Source organism: Nerophis lumbriciformis, linkage group LG05, assembly GCF_033978685.3.
Source record: "Nerophis lumbriciformis linkage group LG05, RoL_Nlum_v2.1, whole genome shotgun sequence".
Classification (NCBI taxonomy): domain Eukaryota; kingdom Metazoa; phylum Chordata; class Actinopteri; order Syngnathiformes; family Syngnathidae; genus Nerophis; species Nerophis lumbriciformis.
Genome location: NC_084552.2, coordinates 40,145,333 through 40,155,332, shown reverse-complemented (window position 1 = coordinate 40,155,332; position 10,000 = coordinate 40,145,333). Strand labels below are relative to the sequence as shown.

The 10,000-nt window shown below is 43.8% G+C and overlaps 1 protein-coding gene across 7 annotated transcripts in view; it reads right to left on the bottom strand.

The window, feature by feature from the left end:
- Positions 1 to 10,000, bottom strand: part of LOC133606397 (neurexin-2-like) — an 873,942-nt gene that overhangs the window by 748,948 nt on the left and 114,994 nt on the right. For all 7 annotated transcript variants that reach the window (XM_061960335.2, XM_061960334.2, XM_061960329.2 and 4 more), the window contains exon 2: positions 7,303 to 8,536. In XM_061960335.2, coding sequence (XP_061816319.1) covers positions 7,303 to 8,014 — 712 coding nt within the window. In that variant the 5' untranslated portion in view covers positions 8,015 to 8,536. The remainder of the gene's footprint in view (positions 1 to 7,302; positions 8,537 to 10,000) is intronic.

Genomic DNA, 10,000 nt, shown 5'->3' with positions numbered 1-10,000 from the left:
GCAATGGATGTCGAGTGGGTCTAGCATAATATTGTGAAAGTCCAGTCCATAGTGGGTCTAACATAATAGTGAGAGTCCAGTCCATAGTGGGTCTAACATAATAGTGAGAGTCCAGTCCATAGTGGGGCCAGCAGGAGACCATCCCGAGCGGAGACGGGTTAGTAGCGCAGAGATCTCCTCAACCGATGCACAGGCGAGCGGTTCACCCCGGGTCCCGACTCTGGACAGCCAGCACTTCTTCCATGGCCACCGGACCTGTGCCCCCCCTTCCACAAGGGAGAGGGGGGCAGAGCAGAAAAGAAAAGAAACGGCAGATCAACTGGTCTAAAAAGGGGGTCTATTTAAAGGCTAGAGTATACAAATGAGTTTTAAGATGGGACTTAAATGCTTCTACTGAGGTAGCATCTCTAACTGTGACCGGGAGGGCATTCCATAGTACTGGAGCCCGAATAAAAAACGCTGTATAGCCCGCAGACTTTTTTTGGGCTCTGGAAATCACTAATAAGCCGGAGTTCTTTGAACGCAGATTTCTTGCCGGGACATATAGTACAATACAATCGACAAGATAGGATGGAGCTAGACCGTGTAGTATTTTATACGCAAGTAGTAAAACCTTAAAATCACATCTTAAATGCACAGGAAGCCAGTGCAGGTGAGCCAGTGTTTGGTGACTCTAGTGACTCAAAGCGCTTTACATGGTGAAATCCATTATCTAAGTTACATGCAAACCATTGTGCTTGGTACTGGGAGCAGGTGGGTAAAGTATCTTGCCCAAGAACACAACAGCAGTGGCTAGGATGGCAGAACCCTCAAGTTGCCCGGCACGGCCGCTCTACCAACCAAGCCACGTCGTCCATAAAGGTGGAGCTATAAACACTGAAACACTGCTCTGCGAGTGGTGGTTTAAAACATAGCTAGCTAGCGGCTAACGTCCCTCCATAGTGTTTTAGCTACTTCTAAATCACTAATCCTCACCTCTATGGTGACAAATAAACTACATTATCAGTATTATCCCTGCAGGACAAGGATTAGCTAAACATGCTTCACCACACACCGTAAGAGGACACAATAACTCACCGCTAACAGCAAGCTAGCACTCCTGAATGTAAACAAAAGGGTGGGTCTACACAGATATCGATTGTAACGATAGAGTACAAGAGCCGTATCTAGTTGATATTACAATGATTACATCGAGATGTTTTATAATCCCAAAATCTTTTCTACTTTTTAAATTTTTATAAACTCAGGAAATACGTCCTTGGACACATTAGGACTTTAAATATGACCAATGTATGACTACTTGGTATCGGATCGATGCCTGTATTGGTGGTATCACCCAACATTTAGGTCAAGTATCCAAACAACAGAGGAATAAGTGCCTACATTTTAAAAGAAGTGTAGATGGAACATGTTAAAACAGAAAATAAACCCTATGTTAACCATAAATGAACAACACACACAACATACTATACACATTCTGTACATATAAATTCACTGTACAAACATACTGTACATATACAAGTACATATACATACATACACTCATGCACATAATCACGTTTCATCAAACATAAATTAACGTTGTTACCCTAGGACAGGTGTCGGCAACCTTTACCACTCAAAGAGCCATTTTGACCCGTTTCACAAAATAAAGAAAACAATGGGAGCCACAAAACTCTTTTGAAATTTAAAATGAAATAACACTGCATACAAAGTTTTTTTTTGCTTTGTGCTATGTATTAACCAGGGGTCTCAGACACGCGGCCCGCACCTTAAAATGAAAATGTAATGTTAGTGCGGCCCGCGAGTTTTATATGAATGCCGCTTGACAGCATCATACTTGCCAACCCTCCCAATTTTTCCGAGAGACTCCCGAATTTCAGAGTAACTATTTTCTCGATTATCTGCTGATTTTCACCCAAACAACAATAATAAGGGCGTGCTATGGTGGCACTACCTTTAGTGCCCTCTACAACCTGTACAAACAGCTTGCCAGCCCAGTCACATGTTGAATGCAGCTTCTGCAGACACACATTAGTGACTGCAAGGCATACTTGTTCAACAGCCATACAGGTCACACTGAGGGTGCCCGTTTAAACAACTTTAACATTCTTACTAATATGCGCCACACTATGAACCCACACCAAACAAGAACGACAAACACATTTCGGGAGAACATCCGCACTGTAACACAACATAAACACAACAGCACAAATACCCAGAATCCCATGCATCCCTAACTCCTCCAGGCTACATTATACACCCCCGTGAGTCGGTTGAGGTGGGCGGGGTTGGATGGGGGGGGTGTTGGTGGTAGCGGGATTCTGGGTATTTGTTCTGTTGTGTTTATGTTGTGTTACAGTGCGGATGTTCTCCCGAAATGTGTTTGTCATTCTTGTTTGGTGTGCGTTCACAGTGTGGCGCATATTAGTAAGAGTGTTAAAGTTGTTTATATCACAACCCTCAGTGTAACCTGTATGGCTGTTGACCAAGTATGCTTTGCAGTCACTTACGTGTGCAAGCAGTGGCCGCATACTACATGTGGCCGGGCCGGCACGCAGATAGCATGGTGGAAAAGCGGACGCGACGACATGTTGTAGAGGACGTTAAAGGCAGTGTCATCACGGCACAGCCTCAATACTGTTATCCGGGTGAAAATCGGAGAATATTTACCCCGGGAGATTTCCGGGAGAGGCACTGAAATCCGGAAACCTCCCGGAGAAATTGGAGGGGTCGGCAAGTATGCAGTTGAGCAGCATCAGAGTAATCAAAGAGCCGCATGCGGCTCCGGAGCCGCGGGTTGCCGACCCCTGCCCTTGGGTAAACTGGATAACACATGGCACACTGACAAAGCTTAACCTATTGTATTCTATAACAATCTACAAGGCTAATATAGGTTGCTTCTCTTTCTTCCCCTCCATTTTTCTGCTTTCTTTTGTATCTCTAGTTATCATTACGTATATGTATTGTTGCATTTGAACAACTGTATTGTTGATAATAGAGGTAAATTATTGATATTGTTCATTATCATTATCGCTATTTCTATTGGTATTTGTATTTCTGTATTATTTATTTTGCTAACTGCTTCTTTGCTATCACTTTTACCATCATATTTGTACATATCATATTTGCTGATGTTGCTCTATTGTTGTTGTTATTGTTGTGTTTGCTGTTGTTTTTGTCTCTCTGTCTTATCCCCCTCTTGTCCCCACACTTTCCTCCTCTGTCTTCCTTTTTTTCTCTTTCTATCCCCTCCTGCTCCGGCCCGGCTGCACCAAAAGCTAATATAAATACATTTAATAAAGTCATATATAAATAAGGCAACAAGAGAAGTATCCCACACTTCTCTTTTGTAAAGTAAATCTGAACAGCCGATAAGGGCATCTAAATCAACTATATGATTTGTCTGAGAAGCTGGACAGGACAAAAAAAAACACAAAAAACCCCACAAAAAAACAATAAATGAACAAGTAGATTAATAATCCATTGACTACCACTTGTCCCTCATAATTTTGACAAAATAATACAATGAGAAATGACACAATATGTTACTGCATATGTCAGCAGACTAATTAGGAGTCTTTGTAACCCGTTTGCTTACTTAGTAGTAAAAGTTAAGTTTTCTAGTATGTTCACCATGCTATTTGATTCCAAAATTGTTCTTTATTTGCAACAAGAAACATATGTTTAATGTATCATAATTTTTTTTGTTAAAATAAAAGCAATGCCAATGTTTGTGGTCCCCTTTATTTGGTGAAGTAATAATGTATCGAAACATATCGAAATACATTTTGGTATCCGGTACCAACATATTGTTATGTATGTACTAGAGATGCGCGGTTTCGGGCGGATGAAATTTAAAAAAATTAGATTTCATCAGCGGGTCGGGTCGGGTCGGGCGATTGAAATTAAAAAAAAAAAGATTTTAAATAGATTCAGGCGGGTGGCAGTTAAACCAATTCGGAAATATATATACATAGTTAAATGTTGTTACCCACATACGAAAAACGAGCAGGCACCTGCTGCATATGCCAAAAAGAAAAGAGATGGACACTTTTACGGAGCGGAGAAGGCCCCCGACGCCTCGCCGGGGTCCGGAACCGAGGCCCCTTCCCCCGAGAGGGCCCCACCGGGAGCCGTAGCTGAGGCGATCCGCGAGAAGGGCCCGACGCACGTCCAGGGTCACCACCGCGGCCACCGCACCGACACCCCGCCTCGTCCGCCTTCGCCGCGGCCGGCGTCACGTGCAGCAGGTAAGCAGCTTACCTGCCCGCCACCCCCGTGGCCGGGGGCTCGTAACAGGGGTCACTCCGCGCGCTCCGCCCGCGCAGTTTACCTGCCCGCCACCCCTGTTGCCGGGGGCGCGTAACAGGGGTCACTCCGCGCGCAGTGCGCTCACGAAAGGGGTGGGGCTCACCCTGGTTGATATAGACAGCAGCTAGGACGGTGGCCATGGAAGTTGGAACCCGCTAAGGAGTGTGTAACAACCCACCTGCCGAATCAACTAGCCCTGAAAATGGATGGCGCTGGAGCGTCGGGCCCATATACCCGGCCGTCGCCGGCAGTGAGACGCGCTTGGAGGTGCGCTCAGCGCGGCTCCCATATGATTGCGCACTGGTGTGCGTCTGGGTCGTGACAGCGTGGCACGCGAATGTCTGTGCTGCGTTGGATCAGTCTCCTTTCTTTAACAGGCAAAAGCTTTATAACCTCACTAATGCCTTGCATCGTCTATATTAGATATATAACAACGGGCGGGTGCGGGCGGATGCAGTTCTGATCAAATGTTAGATCGGGTGGATTGCGGATGGTTGACGACTTTCTGATGCGGTTGCGGATGAAATAATTGCCTATCCGCGCATCTCTAGTATGTACCCACCAACAAACGGGTCTGGATCATTCAACTGTGTTGTGAGTCATCGGCTAAACTTTTTGAATTATTGTGACCACTAGGCGTCGCCAAAAACACATTGACTTATTTCAAAGACAGCATAAGTCCATTTAAATTGTTAAATAGGATAGTAATTTTCATACATCTACCTATCTATCTGAGTAATTTCACTTTTTCACTTCAAGTCTTTTAATATGTCCTGTAATATATGTGCTATGATTGGTGCTGACATCATATCAGATTAATATTGGTATCTACTAATAATCAAGGCTTTGACATCGGTATTGTAGCAGAAGTGAAAAAGTTATAACGGGACACCCGAGTATTGATCAGTCCACGGTGTACATCTCCTCTTGCCCAGAACTTTGATAGGCTTCAATTTGCGTGTGACCCAATGGAGGACAAGTTGTATACAGTACAAAATAGATGTGGGTTTTTGGTAATTATTACAGTATTTCAAATTGTAAAGTTTTGTCATGTAATCAGAATGCCTTTTGTTTTTTGTGTAATTTGTATTATTGTTTCTCAAAAAGCTTATAAAGTACTATAGCCCATCTAGGTGGTCGATCTACCTTTTTTGTGACATCATTTTTGAGGCATATAGTGATTGCAGCTAAGATACTGTGACTTCACATCGGTACTTTTGCCCTATTACAAATGATTTACAGAAGCAAAATCTATTTCTGAATTTGCCAGCGTGAAAGGCAGGGGGAGGTGAATGTAAGAGCCGCAGGAGTGGGAAGTGCTGACAGTGGGCAAAGGTGAAAAGAGATAAGTGGAGTGAACTGCGAGAGAATGACTTGTTGGGAGGCAAAGAAGAGATGGAGGACCCAGATAGCCTTGAGAGGGGAGGGGTGCGGACCGTGGCGAGATGGATGAATGTGCAACACAAGATATGGAAATGGGATGTGTCAGTGAAGGTGGAAGGAGGCGGTTTAAAACATAACAGAGTTTGACATGAACTGACAGCACACGAGCACATGAAGGCAGGAGCAGCTAAGAGACAATAGGCATGCAAAGAAAGGAGCCAAACATCTTTGATACATCCAACATTCTGCCATCTGTGATTTCTAAGATTCCTGCATGACTCATCCAGTCACATCTATTAAAACATTTCAATAATTCAAGATGCGCCTCAGAAGTAAGGGTGCAAAAAGCAGAAAAGCATGTGCCCTCTATCAGAGAGCAACCTCCTTCCTCTGGGGCCTGGATGGCTTTAACCAGAGTTTAACCCTGAGCCCTCCTTGTCCTCCATCTGACTGCCTTGCACCAAGGAAATCAATCATGTGTGGCCTCAGTGCAGGTTACCTTCTAAAAAGCCAGCAAATACATACATACATACATACAGTGGTATGTTGGTAAATGGGTTATACCGTATTTTTCGGAGTATAAGTCGCACCGGAGTATAATTCGCACCTGCCGAAAATGCATAATAAAGAAGGAAAAAAACATATATAAGTCGCACTGCCAAACTATGAAAAAAACTGCGACTTATAGTCCGAAAAATACGGTAGCTGTATAGCGTTTTTCTACCTTTGAGGTACTCAAAGTGCTTTAATACCATTTCCACATTGACCCATTCACACACAGATGGCGGGAGCTGCCATGCAAGGACTTAACCACGGACACAACGGACGTGACGAGGGTGAAGCCGAGGATCGAACCAGGAACCTTCAGGTTGCTGGCAAGGCCGCTCTTCCACCCAAGCCACGCCGTCCTATTCAGTTCTATTAAATGTTTCTACAATATCCTTGAACAACTCAAACAAACAATAACTACTATAACTTCTATCACAAAGCTTAAGTTTTATTAAGAATACATAAGACTACATGTCTGTTTGGGTTGAAAGGAACTCTGGTGAGTTTGCTCTGCTAGTACTCTTTGTTTGGTCAAGTACAAATGTGATCACCCTAACCAAATTGCTTGAGAGATGCGTGCTTGCAATGGATGGTGCATTCCGGTTCACTTGAAATTCTACACACCAAGGGGTTGGCATTGTTGTCTGTGCATGTGACGGCACTCTTTGGAAGTTCACTGTATATCTAAGAAGCTTTTTTTGAAATCTAAAATAGTATAATAGCAGAATGTTAAAATAACCAAAATATTCAACCCAGCATCTATTTGATCTGTTTAACATAATGTCATGAAAGCTCTCTAACAAAATCCTTACTTCATATACAGTATGTAATTTTACTGCAATCTTTAGTCCAATGACAAAAATAGCAGTGTGAACGGCAACGAATCGCACTAAAATAGTTTGCATTACAGTATCAAACGGCACATGTGAACACAGCCTTTGTTTTCATTAAATTTTTTCAACATGTGCTCCAGCACGGTTTTATCCAGACAGCATGATAAAAGTAAAGCCACTTTTGAAACCATATCTATGATAGCAACAATAGTAAGTGTGCTTACCTTCTTTGCAGTACTTCCCCTTGAAGCGAGTATGGGTGCAGTCACAGTGAACCTCTCCATATTGGATGGAGCAAAAGCCTCCATTGAAGCATGGGTTCTGTTTGGTACACAAGTACTCCAAGTCGCTCTGTATGCCCTGGCTATTCAGCAGAGTGGGCGGCGTCTCTCCCACCTTCAGGTTGGAGATCAACCCCCTGAAGAGGGGCTCATACTTGACCGTACTAGAGGTAAGCGCGGAGAGGCGCACGTCAGGCGGTATCCCACCCACAAACATGTCACTGACCACAGCCATTTCCTTCCGCTTGGACTTTACTTCAGCCACTTTGGTCTCACCGTCCACCATTAAGAGGGTCTCCCGGTAGTTGCGGGTGAGCAAGACCATGTGCCAGCGGTCGTCGCTGATCGGTGTCTCCATGTGTAGAATAGCCGGCTCAGCGCAATGGATTGTGAAGCGCAGCTGGAGGCGCCCCCCAGCAATCAGCAGCTCCAGGAAGTCACAGTTGCCGCCATCGTCCAGGTAGAGTACTAAAGCTTTGCTGATGTTGGTCTTTAAGCTGAAGCTCAACTCACCCACCGAGCCGGCCTCCCAGCGGCCGTAGCGTGCCCACTGACCAGGCGCCCCCCCAAACTCCAGCATCCTCACTATAGAGAACAGGCTGAGGAAGGCCAGTGGCAACAAGGGCCAACACAGAAATCGTGCGCCGCTTATCATGATTGACGTTCTGAGGCTCTAAATGATGCAGAGGTAGGACTTTTTTCTGCTGCCGTGGATAGATTTGTGAGCAACAATTATTCTCTCTTGTAGCTACCCAAGAAAAAAAGCCTAGCAGGGATCCTTTTCCCCCACAATTTTCCTAATGACTCAGCAGTTATTTTTCCAGATCTCCCTGATTTAATTCTTTGTCTTCATCCTAACTCTCCTCCGTCCCTCCATCAGTTGGTGCCTCTAGGACTTAGAGGAATGGAATACAAATAAGAGGAGTATAACAGAAAAGGGGAGGGTATAGTGATTTCCTTAAAAGCCTTTTGGTCTCTCCAGGACCCAGAATATTGGAGCTTTTTCTCTGGAATCCAGTTTCAGGGAATTTTCTCAGGTCAGACAAGGAACAGCCAAATTTGTTTTAGCTGGGATGTTGTTTGAAGCAAGCGGAGGACACACTCATGATGTCAGTTGGCACCCTGTCTTCCTCTGGAGCACAACAATTTAGGAAAGTCCCAGCGGGATGGTGGAGATCTAGGAAAGACAAAAACATAATTAATGTCAATGCATACACCTGAAAGAACAGAGCACAGTCATAAATTGCGTTCACTTATGCTAACACCTTAAGGCCCTTTTACAAAAATAAAAGTAGGTGGTGGTTATTTACAGTGCATCTGGAACATATCCACAACTTTCACTTTTTCCACATTTTATGTTGAAGCTTTATTCCACAATTGAATACATTCTACCGACATAATGACAATGTGATTTTTTCCCCCTAATATTGCACATTTATTAAAACTAAAAAACTAAGAAATCACAGGTACAATAGTATTCACATAATGTACTCAATACTTTGTTGATGCACCTTTGGCAGCAATTACAGCCAAAAGTATTTCTGAATACGATGCCACAAGCTTGGCACACCTATCTTTGGGCAGTTTCGCCCATTCCTCTTTGCAGCACCTCTTAAGCTCCGTTAGGGTGAATGGGAAGTGTTGGTTTTCATCCAGGATGTCTCTGTGCATTGCTGCTTTCATCTTTCCCTCTATCATCACTTGTCTTCCAGTCCTTGCTGCTGAAAAACATCCCCATAGCATGATGCTGCCACCACCATGGTTTTCACTGTAAGGATGGTGTTGGCCTGGTGATGAGCAGTGCTTGGTTCCGTCCAAACATGATGCCTGGCATTCACGCCAAAGAGTTCACTTTTTGTCTCATCAGACCAGATAATTTTGTTTTTTTATGATCTGAGAGTCTCTCAGGTGCATGTTGGCAAACATTTTACTTGGAAATAGCTTCCGTCTGGCCACTCTACCATACAGCTGCTGATTGGTGCATTGCTGCAGAAATGGTTGTCCTTCTGGAAGGTTCTCCTCTCTCCACAGAGAAATGCTGTAGCTCTGACAGAGTGACCATCGGGTTCTTGGTCACCTCTCTGACTAGACTAAGAAAAACGCAGCAATGTACAAAGACATCTTGGATAAAAACCAACGCTTCCCATCCAACCTGATGGAGCTTGAGAGGTGCTGCCAAGAAGAATGGGCGAAACTGCCTTAAGATAGGTTTGTCAAGCTTGTGGGATTGCTGTACTGTATATTAAAAAAAAATACTTGAGGCTGTAATTGCTGCCAAAAGTGCATGAACAAGTATTGAGCAAATACTGTGAACACTTAATAGTATTTATTTTTTATATTTTTTATACCGCCCGATTGTAGCTGAGATAGGCTCCAGCGCCCCCCGCGACCCCGAAGGGAATAAGCCGTAGAAAATGGATGGATGAAATAAGATTGCGTTTTTATAAAAACAAAAAAACATATTACATTGTCATTATGGGGTATAGTGTGTAAAATTTTGAGGAAAAAAATGAATTTATTCCATTATGAAATAAGGCTGTGACATAAAATGTGAAAAATGTGAAGTGTTGTGAATATTGGTGCTGATGCAAATGAGGATTGTTTGGCTCGTCTAATCAGGGCAGCTGTTGTTGAATCTAAA